The 19970-nt window shown below is 32.9% G+C and overlaps 3 protein-coding genes across 3 annotated transcripts; all 3 read right to left on the bottom strand.

Moving 5' to 3' along the window:
• Window positions 1–9746: 9746 nt before the first annotated feature.
• On the bottom strand, window positions 9747–10592 carry LOC130897578 (zinc finger BED domain-containing protein 5-like). Its single transcript, XM_057806512.1, has one exon. It carries the CDS (start codon window positions 10590–10592, stop codon window positions 9747–9749), a length of 846 nt encoding a protein of 281 aa, XP_057662495.1.
• Window positions 10593–11091: 499 nt separating this feature from the next.
• LOC130897577 (zinc finger BED domain-containing protein 5-like) lies at window positions 11092–11904 on the bottom strand. Its single transcript, XM_057806510.1, has one exon. The coding sequence runs from the start codon at window positions 11902–11904 to the stop codon at window positions 11092–11094; it is 813 nt and encodes a 270-aa protein (XP_057662493.1).
• Window positions 11905–13851: 1947 nt separating this feature from the next.
• On the bottom strand, window positions 13852–15585 carry LOC130897576 (uncharacterized). Its single transcript, XM_057806509.1, has 2 exons — window positions 15103–15585; window positions 13852–14028 (listed from the first exon to the last, which is right to left on the bottom strand). Exons 1-2 carry the CDS (start codon window positions 15583–15585, stop codon window positions 13852–13854), a joined length of 660 nt encoding a protein of 219 aa, XP_057662492.1.
• Between the last annotated feature and the right edge of the window lie 4385 nt (window positions 15586–19970).

Genomic DNA, 19970 nt, shown 5'->3' with positions numbered 1-19970 from the left:
GTTGACCTTTTATTAAGCATCTTTCACACGCCCAGTATCCACCATGACCTACGATGCACTTTAAAAAAGAGCGAGCAGGAGTATCACAAATAAATGCTTTTACAGATACAATGAATTTGCGATTATCTATAATAATTCCTGTTTGCATTAAACTATTGAGTTCTTCTATAAATTTATCTAAATATCTCTGAACACTTTGTGGCTTCTGATCTCCACAATATACAGCAACAGGAAATGGTTTGTAAATGTTTGGATCATGATGGATTTTACAGAGTATTGGCCATAGCTGTTTTTTACTGGACTTAAACAAAGGTAAACCATCAACATTGAAAATCAGTTCTATGTTATTTAGCTCATGAATACTTGGGTTTAATTGAATTCTTATAGTTTTCTCTATGCCAAAGTATACAAACTTGCCAATATTATCAAAAACTTCAATATTATAATTTTCTGACGTAGTATACAAGAAAGTTTTTGCACATCTTGGTAGAGTAGGATAAGATCTTCTTCTTAAAATAGCTAATAATGATTCTAAACGACTATGAGGTATAGGCGGATTCATTAAAGCCCACTTGCGAATGTCTTCTACATCATAAACCGATTGATCAGTATCATCTACTTCTTCATCTATTGCATCATGAGTCTCGTTTTCTAGTTCATCGTCTGAGCTAACATCATGAAATAATAACAAATCGTCAAATTCTTCATGATTAACATCATCTCTATCATGACTTTCTTCATTCATCTCTTCTTCTACCACAGCTGATATTTCATCACTTATTGCTTCTTGCTCATAATTTTGCACTAATTCCAATTCCACTTCAGCATTTGAATTGGAAGCACTATGATCTTCTAGATTGGAATTCAAACTATTATCACTTGCTGTATTGTTGAATGACTCATTAATATCTGGTAATTGATTCTCAATGTTTTCTAAAACGTCTTCATTGCCAGAAGGCATCAAATTTTCTTGGTTGGAATTTGCTGACAGTAATTCTTGTCGAATTCGCCTGAATCTTTCTGCTCTCAAACGCCTAAGCTCGCGTTGTCTAAAATAATTATTCATGATGTTATGTCAATATTTACTTCAATAAATAATAATTTTCAACAATAATCAAACTGAAATTATTTACACTGGTAAAGATTAATGTAAATTTGTAACTGCTTATGAAAATATATATTTGTCTATATGTACTATGTACACTATGTGTACCTGAGCATGCGCAATACGATGTACATAAACGATATACTTTATGCAATACGTTCTAAAATATTGCAATTTCGTAAGGTAAATCCGATAAGACAACGATTAACAATTATTACAATTCATGAACAATTGTACTATTAACAATTAGTAGTAGTAGTAGTAGTAGTAAAGTAACAATTGTGACAAGTTTAATTTTACCAAAAATAGTATATTTGATATTTGTCAAATCGAGCCCTCATGGGGTAGACGAGGGGATTGCCCATCTCTTTAAAATACCATATATGTGTTAGGTTTACCCTATAATATCCTTATGGGAAACTCATACGGCATACCTCACTTCAATATTTATAATTTTTTCCGTGAGGTGCTCATGAGGAAGTTGCGGGGAAATCCCTCAATCGGCATGCCCCCCATTTGCCACATGAGGCCCACACGCTATATAAGGCATGCCCCCTCATAAATTCTAGTCGGGTAGCTTTGACGACCGCATCAGTGCAATATATTTCTGCTGTATCAGCGGGTACTCCTTCACTAATGTAAGCTCTTCTTAAACTACCTATCAAGATTTCAATTTCTTCGGCGTATTTAACATTATCTTTATTTGTTTGTTTTAGGTTAAGAAGTTTAGAGTTAACTGATTTCGAGCTTTCGGTTTTTATATTGTTTTTAAGTTTTTGTATAATTTGGATTAAGGTCGCGTCGTTGTCGGTAATTAAGTCTATAGCTCTACCGCTAAGTTTTGTTTTGACGTAAGCCACTGCATTTGCCTCGTGACCTGTCGAATTTGCATTGAGCAGTGATAGCGCATCTAAAAATGTCTGTAGTTTGCCTGCACCGTCAAATTCCTTCGATACTAGTTTACTAGCTAAGTTAAAAAAATCGATAATTGAAGTAGACATTTTTAAGTCTTTTAAGTCTCTGCCAGGCGTCAAGTCTTGATCTGAATCAAATTCAATAGTTTCGTCTTTTATTTCGAGGTTTATACATTCAAGGCAAGAGCTAGGGATTTTATAATTTATACGTAAAACTTGAAATGATCTAACTATCCTATCTCTAACGGTTGTAAATAGTTTCAATACTAACTGTTTTTGTTTATCATCCAATGACGGGAATATTTTCTTTACTATCTCAATGAATGTATTATAGTTATAAATTAAATTTTGTAAAACTTCGTTTCTTACTCTACTTGATTTGGGGACTAATGTCTTTAAAATTCTCTTAGATTCATTAATTATGATTGTTTTTATATCGGATAACCTTGTAAAGACCAACTCCCAATCAGAAGGCATAAATTAAAATAATTATATAAATACTACTAAAGCCCAATAAAATAACCTAGCACTACTAACAAACGTAATTAATTTTTAAAAGATACCTAAATTTATTTTAAAACAGCGTTATTAAATATGTAGCTCAGGCACTAATATTACATCATAAACTTTAATTAATTATATATAATCTATATTTGTTCAAAAAGAATTCTGAAATGTGATAAATTGTCCATCCGTCAAGGTTCCATAAAAAATACTAGAATCACATACCAGCTCCAGCGTTGCGTTGTGTAGCATCTCTTTTTTTTTGCCTGGGATTATTACCTAAGTATACTACTACTCCTTGTACGATGTATTGCCACCCCGGTTGCTACTGCTCCATCTGACACTTCCGTTAAACATCAGCGGTAGTGGCCTGTGATCTTAAAACCATGTACATAATAACGTACATAAACACCCTTAGTTCGGTGGGCATTTGCAAAAGGTCATCTTCCAAAATGAAGTTAAAATTGACTACACCACTGCTCGCGACTTCACTTTCTTTAGAGTTTTTAGTACCCATTTCGAATTGGAAAAAAGTCCCTTAAGTTCACTTTTAACTTTCATCTGAGAACTTTCCCGAACTGGCAGGATCGCCATGTAATGCAGGGCCATAACGAGGGGTAGAAATTAAACAGCGATTGAACTTCACCATTTTTCTATTGTCTTAATAGTTTGGAATTACCTTTTTATAATTAATGATGACACATAATATTGGTTCATAATTACGATATAGTTTACCTGGTTATAAATAATTAACAGTTAGTGTACAGGGTGTATACATAGATAGAGATATAAAAGAATAAGTAATTGACTTAAAGGGCACCACAATAGGTTCCGACGTTAAAAGTTGTTTACAAATATTAGAACAATTAATGAATTCTTGTGTGTGTTCTACCTTTTTGTCTTTCTTTAAACATGTTGTCATTGGTTTTGTGATCTTTGCGAGATTCTTAATAAATTTTCTATAATATCCTAATAATCCTAAAAATGATTTAATTTGTTTTTGAGTGGAAGGTATAGGAAAATTTTTTATGGCTTTAATTTTTTTGGGTTGGGTTTAATGCCTTCTGATGTAACAATAAGAAATTCTACTTCTTTACATAAAAATTCACATTTATCCAATTGAATTTTTAACCGGCCTTCTCTTAATTTATAAAATATTGCTTGTAAATTTTGCATACGTTCCTGTAGACTTGTACTAAATATTATAATATCATCCATATATACTAAACAAATTTTGTTTTGTAATTCTTGTAGAATTTTGTCCATGATTCTTTGAAATGTTGCAGGTGAGTTCTTCAATCCTAATGGCATTCTAAGAAATTCATAATGTCCATTGTCTACGCTAAAAGCTGTTTTTTCTATTGATTCTTCTGACATTTGAATTTGGTGGAAACCACTAGCTAAATCTAATGTTGTAAAATATTGAGCTCGTCCTAATTTGTCTAATATATCAGTAATGTTAGGAATTGGATATCTATCAGAAATAGTTTTTTCATTTAGTTTCCTGTAGTCAATTACTAGTCTCCATTTCTGTTTTCCAGATGCATCCAATTTCTTGCTTACAATCCATATGGGTGAACTCCAAGGGGAATATGAAGCTCTTATTATACCTTTTTCTAACATTTCGTTGATTTGTTTTTGTACTTCTTCTTTATGTATGTATGGGTATCTATAAGATTTCACATGTATTGGAATTTCATCAGTTGTCTTTATCGAATGTTTTATTTTAGATGTAAACGTTAATGGATCCCCTGGTTTTAGAAAGATATCAGAAAATTTCTTACATAATTTGATTATATTATTCTTCTCTTCTTCATTCATATGATTAGTTCGAATTAATTTACTTATATCTATTTTATTTTTGCGCCAATTATAATTTTCGTTAATTAGTTTTTTATCTTCTTTTGAATAGTTAAAGTTGTGAATTTCATATTGGTTTGTTTCAAATGGCTGGACTTTAAGAGGTTCATTTAAAGTTATAGAGATTGTTTTGAATGTTTCGTTTATTATTTCGACTATAGCATATCCATTTTGTGATGTTGTTAATGTTTCTGGTATATAGGCTTTTCCTAAGTGTGTTTTATTTACTAATATTTCTCCGTTCAATATATTTACTGGTAATGATTTTAATAATTTTTCGGTAGGTTCAATGTCAAATGAGAATTTTATGTCAGTTGGTTTTCTAAGTTTTATTGGAATTGAAACTTTTTTGTTATTTAATTGTTTATTAGTAAAATCGATATTTATTTGCATTTTCAGCATATCTTCTATACCTAGTATTCCATCAAAAAAGTCATGAAAGTCATACAAAATAAAATCTATTGTGTTATTATAGTTAAATTCTTTAAATGCGGGGATTTTTGTTTGATGTCGAATTATTTTACTAGTTAGTGATGTTCGAATTTCTACATTTGAATTATATATGCATTGAGGATAATATTTTTCAACGATTGAAGGTTTTAATATTGATTTATTGCTTGCCGTATCTATTAATAATTTAAATTTTGGATTTTTAATTTCGATATACGGTAATGGGTTATTTGCAGCTATATTTATCTCAATTATTTTTAATTTTTCTTCCGAGGCTCTTTTCGAAAATTTTCTATTCGATCATCACTTTCATCGCGCTCGAACAAATGGTGGAAATCAATTATTTCTTATTATTATATCTTTCATCATTATAATTATTATTGTTATTATATCTGCTATAATTATTATTGTAAGATTGTCGGTAAAAGGAATTATAATTACTATGTTGGTTATTTTTATATTGGTTATTATTTCTTATTTTATTCGTTTGGACATCATTATTATTATTGTAATTTTCAACTCTGGGTTCATAAAATTGGCCGTAGAGTTTTTCAAAATTTTCAAACTCATCAACGAAAGCCATAGCATCCTCTAAAGAGTTAGGCTTTTTTAAGTACATATTGTTGCGTATAATACCTGAACATCCTGCTATAAAGGTGTTCAAGGCTGTCTTTTCACAATGATTTATTTGACACCTCTTGTCAATTTCACTTAAATTTAAATTGTTACTAATTATTTGTATAGTTTGACTTTTTAACAATTGAAGTCTATTTCCGAAAGCTATCAGATTTTCATTTTTAAGCGGTCTTGTTCTAGTTAATTCCTGTAAAATGCAATCTAAATCGCGCCTATCCGCGAAACATTGTATCAACGCTTCTTTTAATTTAAACCAAGTATTTAAATTTGTTTAAAGTATTTTTATTTTCATCATACGGTTTGATAATCTCTGATTTAAGTTTAAATAATTCTTAATTTAGGGTTTTCGGATTTGAAGTTGCCATTTTTTCTGAATTCTCTTTTAAGTTTAAATTACAAAATGTATTTAATAAATTATCTAAATCGTTCATAAAAATTAATATTCAAAATTATTAGATTATCTCTCCCTTATTCAAAGTTTGATAAGGATAGATAATAAAAAAGGAATAAAAATAAGGAAAATTGGCACTTACAACTATCTGAAGTCCTATCCCTCGTAGAGCTCGTGGGTCTAGTGCTGCTGTACTGAAGTACGTAGTCGGAACTTTTACTTTTGCGTAAAAAATCGCGACCGCACTAATCCGAATGACTGCGCCACTTATAAATTTCGGTTTTCGGAATTTATTTTTAAAAAATTTATTTTACATAAAATTACAATATTTTATGAAGTTGAATGAATATAATTAATCTCAAGAACGAACTAACTATAAACATTGTTAAGTTGTTTACAAAAGTCTTATTTATAATAAAATAAATGCTGATACATGTTTACGATATTTGATACAATTGCGTTTTTATAAAATGCCCTTCAAGAATTTTCTTAACTTCTGTAATATTTTTATGTTTAATATTAATAATAACTCCAGTTATTATTCTACTTTTGAAAATTGTACTAATATTCTCCCACTTAACCTTTCTAATTTGTTTAATTCCAAAACCTATATGATATTTTGCTTTCAATAAACATCTTAAATGTTTAAGTAGACCAATTTTATTGAAAATTTTACGCTTTCCTCCTACTGTAAATTTGAATTTTTTCAATTCAAGATGACAAGTTCTGATATGTTTATCAATTAATTTTATATAATATCCTGTATCGGAAATACCTTTTCTTCTCGATTTAATCACATTATCTACACTGCTCAAAATATAAAAAAAAATAGTTTTTTCATCTTACTATATATTTAAAAAAAAAGAAACTCACTTAATTTCTAATTATTTCGAATGATGAAAGTTGATTTGATTTTCCAGTATCGATTTTCCCTCGAAAAACTATAGAATATTTTTTGTCTATTAAATATTGCACTTGCTCCTGGTACGTTTTTGTGACTCTATTAGGCAAAAATACTTGCACCTCTTCTAACGCCATTAAGTTAAGTTTTTTTGTTTCTTTCTTCTCTATAAGAGATACTCTATTAAGTTCATTTGAATCCATCTAAAAATATGAAAATTAAAATTTTCAAAAAAAATATTGATGAAATACTTACTGCAATTAAATTTAGCACACAACTCTGATAATACCTCACTCATATATATATATATATATATATATATATATATATATATATATATATATATATATATATATACGTCACAACTATGTGACGTCACGAGTATACACATATTTTCCCTATTACCCTTCTTGAACCCGCATTAGATATCTACTCTTCTTCATCGTAAGATTCGCGGACTCCTTCAGTTTTTCTTCTCTTTGTTCTTTCGCTAGATTCGGTAAAAGATTTGGTAGGTCGTCCTGGCCTTTGATGCGTGTCTACGGGGATCTCAAATGTTCCTTCCAACCAAGAATTATTGGCCGCCAAAAAGTTTTCAAGTATTCTATGCGCCCGAGACCACCTCTTTATCAAATCACATTTAAAATACGAAAACTTCTTTTTTATCACATTTTTATGTTCTTCTGTGTCCCCATAACACACGAGTAAATAATAATTTTCTAAATATTTCATTTTTTTATTTATCGATAATGAATGTTGCTCGTTCATTTTATCAAAGAGGTATTTACGAGTCAACATTTTCACCCCCGAGATGCCAGGTGAACCTATAACAATAAAAAAATTAACACAAAACATAACACAAAAACATAAAATCCGATTTTTCCCTATTGTTGTCAAAAAAATTTCAAACTCGTTTATTTTTAAAACTAGCAGCTGATTTTGAGCAGTTTTCTTTATACTATATAATGAAATCAAAAATGTAACTTGGAAAGGTGCGGAAGTAAAGTTTTTTTTCGATTGAAATTGAAAAATAAAGAAAAAAAATTTCTAGAAAAGGGTATTATTGACGGCTCATTAAGTCATTTATTGACAATATATTTAATACAATTTCATATTAATTTAATAAAGGCTTACCTGTATTATTGGTATCCATCACTTAAACAAGCAAATATGACACGACACATAAAATATTCACCGAAGAAAATGATATACGAAAAGGGCGTCAAGAACTTTCACGTGCAGTAAGTGCGACAATCAAGTTTCGACTAGTAAGGCAGCGCGCTCGCGCAGTCTAGGGATGTGGGTGGGGTTGGCTATTGTTCGTCAGGTAGTCTACTATTCCAGGAAAAAAATTGTTTGTCATTAGTCCATTATTGGAATTTCGACTTATGGCCGCCTAATTCCTAGAAATCTACGAATGTGCGATGTTGAATCATATTCCTTCCACAATCTATGCAAACCCAAAATTTTTGAGATTCTTCTTCGGTTGTTGGATTTGACTGTTTAAGCTTGTTAATTAAATTAACGCCAACTATTTCTTCAAATTTTAACCGAGGTATCATAACGTCGTCTTCTTTTTTGGGCTCTTGATCAGTATTATTTTTACCAAGACATTTTGAGTAGTCAATGGCATTTGGATCCTATGGACACAAACCAGTACAAACAAAACCGTGTTTTATAATATCAGGTTTCATGTAAGTTTCAATTACTTTTTGTAAAATAGGAGCAAATTTTTCTTGGGTTAATGACTCCGAAATATGGTGTCTTCTCCATTCTAATACGCCTTTTTTCCAATACGTTTTGAGTAGTTTAAAAGCTGAAACGTCGGCCGGTTGTAAAATTCGTGTAGAGTTTGCATACAAGCAAATCAGAATAATTTGGAGCAGAGGTCACTCAGCTACATCCACAAATAAAACAACAGGAAATTGTGTGCCCTTTTTAACTAGAAATGGATGAAAAATATTTGCATTATACTCATAAAACAATTCTGCTTCCATCCATCCATTGGAACTCGTGCCAATTCCCCAGGTATCTGGTACTGAATTGGTAATTGCAGAAGGTACGCGTTTGTAAGGATAAATGACAAACGGAGGAGTTATATCACCTTTAGCAGACAAAGTAAATAAAACAGTTAAATTAGATTTTGCTGGAGCATTATCAATCTCATAAACATTCCTAGCACCTTTGGGTGCTAAGACAGTTTTGTTCTTTGGACATAACATGAAAGATGTCTCGTCTGTCGGGATATTTAAGAATATCAAAGTAATTCTCTTGTTCTAAGTATGTTTCAATATTCAGAAACCATTTACGAATGTCTGCTTCACTAACCCTCGCACTAGCAGCAGTAACGGCTTCAGGCACTCTTTCAGACAGTATAGGATGTCGCTTCATAAATGCTCTATACCAGCCATCACCCGGCATGTTGTCTTTAAATGGATTGTCTCGTGGTTTTTCGTCTAGAAAACACTTGACACTGATCTGCAGATGTTCTTTTCTTCGTGGAAACCCTTTTTTAGCACTATGGAGAACCCAGTCAACCAAAATTTGTTCCTCGTCTTTTGAAAGAATTGGACTTGGTCCAAATGTCGTTTTACTGAATTTTTGACTCAAGCGAAATTGCAAAGTGGAACGTGGAATTCCATATTTCCACGAGGCAGCTTTCTTGCTTAAGCCATTATTTAATATATCTTCCAGGGCTCTTGATATCATCCCTTCGTCATAGGTTTTCCTATATCTTGAGCCTTCAATGACGTTTGGCATGACGGCGACTATCACCTAGACCAGCGGTTCTCAAACTTTTTTAGTGACGGAACCCTTTTGGAAAGCGAAATACTTGACGGAACCCTACAATAAAACAATAGTCTCTAAAAGTATATTCTTTATTAATAAGCATAATAAACGTAGAATGTAACATATACTTATTACTTACTTACATAACAAGTATAATAATAGAAATAGAAGATATTAAAAAAGAAAAAAAAATAACTAATGGGAGGTACGAAACTGTTTTTTATTTTTCATTAATTGGTTGATATCAGGTTTGATAGAAGACAGTTGAAGTCTCATATCAGGTTCGGCGTCCAGTCTATTCCGGTATTTTGTTTTCGTGGCTGCATAGGTTGAGAATCCTGTTTCGCACAAATATGTTGTTGGAAATTGAAGAAGAATATTCAGAGCCATTTTGGCAAGCATTGGGTATTCATCACGGATTCTGCACCAATAATCGTTGAGAGATGTCGTTTTGAACAATGACTCCATACTTGTGTCTGATGACATTTCTAAAAGAGATTCATATATCTCATTTGACATACTTTCGGGCTTTTGCACGGTGGGTAAAAAAGGAGTATGAATCCATGAATTCAGTTTCAATTTTGTATTCTGTTCTTCGGGAAAATACTTCTCAAAACATGCGCGCATCGAAGTGAGATATTGGACCAATTCTTCAAATACATCATCTTGAAACATTTCTGAGTCGTTATCGCTAACAAACTCACTGAGTAACGTAAAGCTTTCTATTTCTCTCTTACTAACGCAAATAATCCAAAAATCTGGTTTTCTTTTAAAGGCAGTTATTTTGTTACAGGCCTGGAACACTGTTGTCTGTTTACCTTGCAATGATAAATTTAATTCGTTCAATTTTTGAAAGATATCCGCCATGAAAGACAGTCGGAACAACCAAGTTTTATCATACAAACGGTGTTTCAAATTAGAAGAAGTATCTGAAAGAAACATTTGTAACTCGGCTTTAAGTTGAAATAGCTTTGTTAAAGCTTTACCCCGCTTTACATCGCACTTCTGTATGGAGTAGCAGTGTTTTATGTTTGCTACCATAATCTTCACTCAATAATGAGAACAATCGGGATTGTAGTGGTCGTGATTTGATAAAATTAATAATTTTTACCGCTTCATCCATTACTAATTTTAGGTTTGACGGCATTTGCTTCATTGCTAGTGTTTGTCTATGCAGGAGACAATGACTGGAACCACAATTAGGTGCTTTTTTCTGTATTCGTGACACGTGTGAAGAATGTGTCCGTTAGGGTAAAAAGGGGGACATGATCTAGCTATTCGCTAGAATAATGGAAGTTTAAAAATCTCTCACACGTATATTGATAACGTTACATGTCTGTACTGGACAACGATCTTAGTTATAATAATAATAAGCCGTCGACCCGGATGGATCGAACCAACCAAAAATGCTTACATATTAACTTACATTTCCTATCAATATGCTGACATCTGAAGTAAGGTACCATGCACATTGAAACAGGAAATTATCTTGCAATTATAACAGGCAGTTCAATGTCCCTTGCACACGACTCCTGCTGTTTTACCCCTTGGCCCCATCTGTACAAATGTCAATGCAATCGTTCCAACTGAGATAATTTTCTTCAAAAAATATATTTATTTTAGTAAAAATTTCTTCTCCCGTAGTGTTTGTGGGCAACGGTGAACACATAAGCATGTCTTCTTCAAAAGAACTTTCATATGGATATCTCACGATAACCAGCAAGATAGCCAGACCAGCGACATCAGTAGACTCATCCATTTGCATGACGAATCGTGTTTTTTGTACACGTGTAACTAGCTCTTGTTTGACGTAGCTTGCCAGATGAATTCGACGTGAAACAGTATCGTTTGATAGTGGCACAGTAGAAAGATGCTTTGCAGATTTTTCATCGAGCATACATTTTGTTATGTCTAACACACATGGTTTTATTAAAATCTCAGCGATAGTGTGCGCTTCACCTTCATGTGCAATGCGATAGCTAACTAAATATGATGCCTTTGTGACCTTTTCATTGATAGTTTGGGTTACTTGCATCATAGTTTTTTGACTTTCCGATAACTGTTCTTTTTTACGTACAAAAAATTCTCTATTCTTGTCTTTAGGCTCGGGGTGTACAGTTTCTAAATGTCGGCGCAACTTGGCAGGTGCCATGGAACTATTAGGAAGCAGTTTACTACATAACATGCAGAGAGGTGAGCCGTTGGAATCAACAAATCCGAAACTGATATATGATTCATCATACTCCCTTTTTTTCGCCTTTGAAACCGTGGAACTGCGTACTGCTTTTGAACATTCGGCTTCGTTAGAAGATGTTGTTGCAACACGTTTAACGCCTTTAAGCCAACGTTCCATTCTTATTTATTAATAATTACTTGTCAGGGTGGTGGGATCAAATTAAAGCACGATCGTTACTGAGTAGAAGAGTTTAGTCCAAAGAAGATATGTACAAAACTGATACAATCAGAATACAGCAGTAGAACAAAAAAACTTCGCTAATCGTCGGCTGACTCGAGTGTCGAAGCGCGGTCGTCGCTTTTATAGTCCTAGCCTCGATCTCGAACATTCTTAAAAATACTCGAGTCTGCGTCTTTGATAAATAAAAAGCCGAAACAAAAATAGAAATATAAAAAATGCGGTGTAAACAATCCCGACTTGTTTTGAAGTTATATAGCCGAAAGTCGCTTGTTTACAACTATAGCGTCTAATCTCAGCGGCGGCTTTTATCAAAGTGACTGCGCGCTCACAAGTAGATATCGGCGGTCGGTTTTCATCAAGACAAAGGCTAAAGCGGCTTGCGGATCTCATCGGTGAGACATAAAGCACAAATAAATCACCTTAAACTTAAGTATTAAGTCTATTCTTTTTATCTAGGCGCGTGCCGTCCTGAATAAATATTTGGGCTACTGTAGAGATATATTTTTTTAATCTTCTGACTCTCGTATTTTGTACAGGGATCGGTGTGAGTAAAGAACTTGCAATAGGTTTGCCATAAAGTTTTATTGAAGAGCGGCGTGATAATAAACTCTCCTCGTAAAATGCACTGTTTCAAGTTAGAATGAAATTACTTTACTGTGCTGGGTGGCTACTGAGTTCTAAATTCTTGCGGAACCCTAGGGTTCCGCGGAACACACTTTGAGTATGGCGGACCTAGACAAATCATAGTCATTGGCACCCAACCAGACAGTTAATATCACTGGTGCCAACAACTGTCTACATACACTTTCGACATGACAATTTAACAAAATCCTAATACAATAATTTATTATTTATTAATAAATAAAATTTGAGGTATTTCAAGATGAGTTTTGACATAAAGTACTTTACCGCCCAAAGCACCTGGTGCCAATGATTAAAAAGTTGACATTTTTTCATCCAGTTATTTGCACTACCGAAATTACGATTAAAATGGGTGAATAAAGCCCCAACTAACCTCAAAATATAATTTATAAAGTTCCATTAAAAGGAAACCCACCTGTAATTATGTTTTACTTCAGATAGCACGCGAATACACCGCAACGAACAATGGGGTGGGGCTTACACAATTTGTGAAAACTTGGCACTCATAAGGAACAACAGGAACCGCGTCTGACACATTCACTCACTGCGAATACCATATTGGATTGACGATGACGCAACTAATAATACACATTTGACATAGATGGCGCGAAATTTCGAGATTTATCCTATATTAAAAGCTTTAGTAGTTTTCTTATTTAGTCCACTTATATCGTCACAGTGCCAATCACTATACGAGTGCCAACGACTATACCGTTAACCCTAGCTCTTTACCAATTTTTTCGATATTTAACAGAAATGCATTCACTTAAGATGATACAGCTTTTCGAGGAGCTTTATTGAACAGTTGATCAGGTGATAAATCTAAGTTGATGGAATTCACTTACCGATCGAACGAGTTTATAAACCTATCAAGTTGTTGGCAACTGCTCTTGATGTTATATGGCTGCAATTCTTCTAACGGATGAATGACTTAGCGCCCAGCGTTGGCGAGCAGAAATTGAATTAGTCAGATATGCGATATCACTAAGTGTTCTCCCAGCATCTGCATCGATTCTCTGCTCTAATGTGAGATCAATAGGCTGTCTTGATAACGATGTGCTGGTACGTTTGATTCCAACAATTTCGTCTTCCTTCCATACTCGAAGTTTTGGTAGCCGTTTATGAAGTACTTGAAGAATATATCAAGGTAAACTGAAAACACATTTTTAAGATTTATTGTACAATCATGTTAACAGTTACAATTAGGATATAATTTTTTAAATCGTTTCATTTCATTTTAAATTACAAGCCGGTTTTTAAACATTTTGGAGCGCGGAGGTTGCATTCCAGTTGTTTCAGATTTAGCAATTTGTTTTTTTGTTGTCGTTGACATTTTAAAAAAATGGGAGAATCCACATCCTCTATACCTTCAATATCAGATACGTCAGTGACTGTAGGTATATTTTGTAATTCCTTGTCCTGAAATGAAACAGATTAATTGTACAACATAATACAAATATTTTAAACAATTGTGACAAATTATAGGAAAAATTTGTTTCAGGTGCCAAGTACAAAGGAAGAGTGGGAATCAGTGAAACGCAAATTTGAAGTGCAGTGGAACTTTCCCAATTGTATAGGGGCAATAGATGGGAAACACGTCCAGATTAAGTGCCCTCCTAAGAGTGGTTCTAATTACTACAACTACAAGGGTACATTCAGCATCAAATTGTTCGCGTTAGTTGATACAGAATACATTTTTTTATACATAGATGTTGGGGATAATGGAAAATCAAATGATGGTGCAGTTTTTAAAGCATCTACCTTGAATATTTCTATGGAAAGTAACATCCTGAATTTACCGCAGAATGCGATTCTTGTTGCATTTCCATTAGGGTATTTCTAACGTATTTGGTTGCGTTGTATCTAGCAGACACATATATCAAATAATTTTTTTTTGTTATTATTTTTAATATATTAATACAGCAAATTTTATATTAATACTTCTTTTCTCTGCTTTTAATTTAACATTTTGTCAAGTAAAAAAAAAATAATTATTTTATATGGAAAATGTGTAAAATTTTAATTAGGTTATCGACAGAGCTATGTTTAAAGTTACATTATTTATTCAAAATATTTTACTAACTTATAAAATTAATTGGAGTAATCACCCTCTTCAATTTCTTTATTATAACATTTATTACAAATCATATTTGTATGAAGTTTTATACATAAATGAATTCCACATTTTTGCAACAATATGCAGACACTTTTCTTATTTTCTACATAGTATGGTTCGCATCGCTTTCTTTTACTTGGTCCAGGTGTTGCCTCTTGAACTTCTTGTTGTGCTTCCAAGGTTTTGTAATTTTTGAGCAAATCTTTGGTTTGTCGTGGAAGACTTTTTATTTGGGCCCTCACTTTTAGTTGTTCGTCTAGCAATGCTAGTCCTAATTTTTTCAAATATTCTCTTCTTGTAAAAAACGTATTTTTGTTTCCAAGAAATATCACCCGCGAGTTGATTCCAGCTACGTTCAGTAAATAGTAAAAAATTACCATAGGCCACCTCTTAGTTGATCTAGCAACATTATAAGAAGCGCAAAGTTTATCGACCACATCAACGCCGGATTTTGTGTTGTTATAAAATGTTATTATTTCTGGCTTTTTTGAAGCATCTTCTTTCACTTCGTTCGACGCCACATGCAAACTGGAAATAAGGACTACAGTTTTTCCTTTTTTCGGGACATATGAAACTAATGTTTCATTTTTTGTATATCCAAATATACTGTCAAATACTTGACGCCCTTTTGGTAAGACGAAGTTAGCTGGAAGTTTTCTTTTATTCTTCCGAACTGTCCCTACGTACGATAGCTTCTTTTCTTCTAACTTTCTCACCAACTCTACATTTGTGAACCAATTGTCTGCGGTAATATTTCTACCCGACTGAAAAATTGGTTCAGACAATCTCATTACTACACCAGAGGATGAATTGCTTTGCCGCAAGGGTCCCTCTGGCTGTTGCCCACAATAGATTTCCATATTCGAAGTATTTAAAGTTTGGCGTCACACAAACAGAAAATTTTGATACCATATTTGTTTGGTTCCGACGGTATGTACTGTCGAAATGCACATCGACCACGATATGCTGGCAGCATTTCATCTACGGTCACGTTTTTCCCAAGATAATTTTTTTTGCAGTTTTCAATGAAATTACTGAAGAGATTCCTAACAGCTGCTAACATGTCAAATTCACGTCTTTCTTTTCTTGTACACCGATCATCAAATCTTAGACATCTGAGTAGAAATCTGAAGCGCTTTTCAGACATTGCCATTTTGAAAAGATCAATTCCTAGCCCGTCAGATGCCCAAAAATCTTGCGGTGACCTCCTCGAAATACACCTGCTAGGTATAACAGGCCAAACAATGCTCTTATTTCAATCAAGTCTGTGGGACGACAATTTCTTTCACGGTTGAATTTGGCTTTTATACTTTCCATATATAGATTTGTGGAATCAACTATCATGTTTAGCATATTACTAAAAAATAGATTCCAACAATCTAATTCAGTTTCGGCGTTTATGGCTGTTTGACCAATTAAAACAGGAAACTTCATCATAATATTATGAGGACGGGCTCGAGTTACTCTTGGTACAATTTTACTCCATCGTGTTCCGTCTTTGCCTACAATGATCATTTCAATGTAACACAATACAAGTGCATAAAATAGCTCCAGCTTACCCAAAAAAAAATTACTGTCATAGGACCCTAAATCGATTACCTGAAATAGTTTGAAAGTGACCCTTGCAGCAGCTGCATTCTCCGCACGCTTGTCGCTCTGCCGATGGAGCACAATTCAATAGTGAATATTTTTTGAAATAGTTGAGCGATTGAAAAAATTCTTTTTGGACGTTATTTATTGAGATAAGATTATTTAATAATCTTAGAATCATTGAAATTTACACCATTGAATACTGAATGCGCATTAGAATACAGCTCGGAAAAATCTTTTTTTTTTCTCCCTAGATAATTTTCAGATTAAAATATAGTTGTCTCTCCTGCCTTCTCCTGGATTAAAATTGTGCGGATTGTTTAGAGGACTAAGTAAACTTTCGATTTATCGCAAATTTAGCCGCTCTTAGGCGTTCAGCGCCATTTTAGTTTGCTCGCGCGCGGTCGAGAAATTTCGGTACGCGGCCGAGAAATTTCGAAGTTCGGCGCCTTTGACGATTAGAGATAATCTAAATGGCTTCTGACTCATTTATACCTGCCCTTTTTAAAGCGCATTCATTCTTGGAAAATTACTTTCAAATTTCATTCATAAATTTTGCCGTTTTATGAATTCTCTTTTATAATTCCATATTTTTAAATAATTTCAGATAAAAACATTCATTATGGATGAAATATCTTTTAACAAAACAAGATATTTTTCTAAAGATAGAAGATCTTAGAGCTGCTCCAATCAGCATAAAATTTAAAACATACAAGATGGATTGAAAAGTAAATTATCGCTAATAGTTGACATTCTGAAGCAAGGAACAGTAACCACGAATGACGGAAAAACTGCTAGACGTTTTTTTGAACCGTCTGAAACAGTTTCAATTTTTATTGCTGTTGATCTGAAATTGATTCAGCGATTCCATCATATTTTGCAAGTACTTGCATGTGGTTTTGCTCGATTATATGCTGATTTATATCACTGGTATAATATGTCGACTAGTGTGTATCAAGTTCTAATTCACGGGTCGCAAATAATCGAAGCTGCCGAGTTGCCAATCGGAGAGTTGTCTGAAGATACACAGGAAGCCAGAAATAAAGATTTTAGAAAATACCGAGAAAGTTATTCTCGAAATATCCCGTGAAAAAACAATGGAAGATGTTTTCCATTGGCTCCTAGTATCTTCAGACCCTGTAATTACGGGAAAGCGAAAAATTCGTGCCAAAAAAAAGGAATCAGTTAAGTAAAGAAGCGCTGAAATTGTTAGCATCGGGAGAGCTTTTGGATATTTCATCGGATGAATCTGATTCGGAATTTTCGGAGAAGGTTGGAGGTTGAAGCATTCAGTCATTATTGTTTAGAAACAACTCGATTATAAAAATATATATATATATATATATATATATATATATATATATATATATATATATATATATATATATATATATATATATATATATATATATATATATATATATATATATATATATATATTTTATATATTATATATATATATATATATATATATATATATATATATATATATATTTTTATAATCGAGTTGTTTCTAAACAATAATGACTGAATGCTTCAACCTCCAACCTTCTCCGAAAATTCCGAATCAGATTCATCCGATGAAATATCCAAAAGCTCTCCCGATGCTAACAATTTCAGCGCTTCTTTACTTAACTGATTCCTTTTTTTTGGCACGAATTTTTCGCTTTCCCGTAATTACAGGGTCTGAAGATACTAGGAGCCAATGGAAAACATCTTCCATTGTTTTTTCACGGGATATTTCGAGAATAACTTTCTCGGTATTTTCTAAAATCTTTATTTCTGGCTTCCTGTGTATCTTCAGACAACTCTCCGATTGGCAACTCGGCAGCTTCGATTATTTGCGACCCGTGAATTAGAACTTGATACACACTAGTCGACATATTATACCAGTGATATAAATCAGCATATAATCGAGCAAAACCACATGCAAGTACTTGCAAAATATGATGGAATCGCTGAATCAATTTCAGATCAACAGCAATAAAAATTGAAACTGTTTCAGACGGTTCAAAAAAACGTCTAGCAGTTTTTCCGTCATTCGTGGTTACTGTTCCTTGCTTCAGAATGTCAACTATTAGCGATAATTTACTTTTCAATCCATCTTGTATGTTTTAAATTTTATGCTGATTGGAGCAGCTCTAAGATCTTCTATCTTTAGAAAAATATCTTGTTTTGTTAAAAGATATTTCATCCATAATGAATGTTTTTATCTGAAATTATTTAAAAATATGGAATTATAAAAGAGAATTCATAAAACGGCAAAATTTATGAATGAAATTTGAAAGTAATTTTCCAAGAATGAATGCGCTTTAAAAAGGGCAGGTATAAATGAGTCAGAAGCCATTTAGATTATCTCTAATCGTCAAAGGCGCCGAACTTCGAAATTTCTCGGCCGCGTACCGAAATTTCTCGACCGCGCGCGAGCAAACTAAAATGGCGCTGAACGCCTAAGAGCGGCTAAATTTGCGATAAATCGAAAGTTTACTTAGTCCTCTAAACAATCCGCACAATTTTAATCCAGGAGAAGGCAGGAGAGACAACTATATTTTAATCTGAAAATTATCTAGGGAGAAAAAAAAAAGATTTTTCCGAGCTGTATTCTAATGCGCATTCAGTATTCAATGGTGTAAATTTCAATGATTCTAAGATTATTAAATAATCTTCTTATCTCAATAAATAACGTCCAAAAAGAATTTTTTCAATCGCTCAACTATTTCAAAAAATATTCACTATTGAATTGTGCTCCATCGGCAGAGCGACAAGCGTGCGGAGAATGCAGCTGCTGCAAGGGTCACTTTCAAACTATTTCAGGTAATCGATTTAGGGTCCTATGACAGTAATTTTTTTTTGGGTAAGCTGGAGCTATTTTATGCACTTGTATTGTGTTACATTGAAATGATCATTGTAGGCAAAGACGGAACACGATGGAGTAAAATTGTACCAAGAGTAACTCGAGCCCGTCCTCATAATATTATGATGAAGTTTCCTGTTTTAATTGGTCAAACAGCCATAAACGCCGAAACTGAATTAGATTGTTGGAATCTATTTTTTAGTAATATGCTAAACATGCAGCTTTTTCAGTAACGTCAGGTGTGTTTTTCAGTAAATCGTCAATGCTTGATAAATCCCACTGAAAATTCAATGTTTTAAAATTAAAAATGGAACATAAAATCAAACATTTTTAGTTATTATTTAACTTACTTTCAGTTTTATTTCTTGTTCCAGCCACGATGTATTTTTACTATAGAGTTTGGATAAATCTCGGTATGCATTGTTCCACTTTTCCCTTAGTTTATACACAACCCCCTTTAAGGATTCAGCTGACTCTTTTGAGAGAGTATATTGCACTTTCAATTTTACTGAATAGCTTTTTCAATTGCTAGCAATTTATCGCTGAGTGGGGCAGCTCTAAGACCTTCTATCATTAGAAAAATATCTTGTTTTGACCCTTTGAGTACGGAATTATTTGGAGACTTTTATGCGTATGGAACGGATTTAATTTTTTGCTATATGGATTAATATGTAAGAGTAATACATTTTATTTGGAATATGCTTATATTGGTGATATAAATATATTTTTGAAAGTACATATTAATTACAAAATATAAATAAATATATAAATGTAACAAAATAGAAATATTTATAAAGAACA

This window comes from Diorhabda carinulata, chromosome 8 (assembly GCF_026250575.1).
Source record: "Diorhabda carinulata isolate Delta chromosome 8, icDioCari1.1, whole genome shotgun sequence".
In the NCBI taxonomy this organism is placed as follows: Eukaryota; Metazoa; Arthropoda; class Insecta; order Coleoptera; family Chrysomelidae; genus Diorhabda; species Diorhabda carinulata.
The sequence above is the reverse complement of the archived record's forward strand: the minus strand, read 5'-3'. Positions and strand labels throughout refer to the sequence as shown.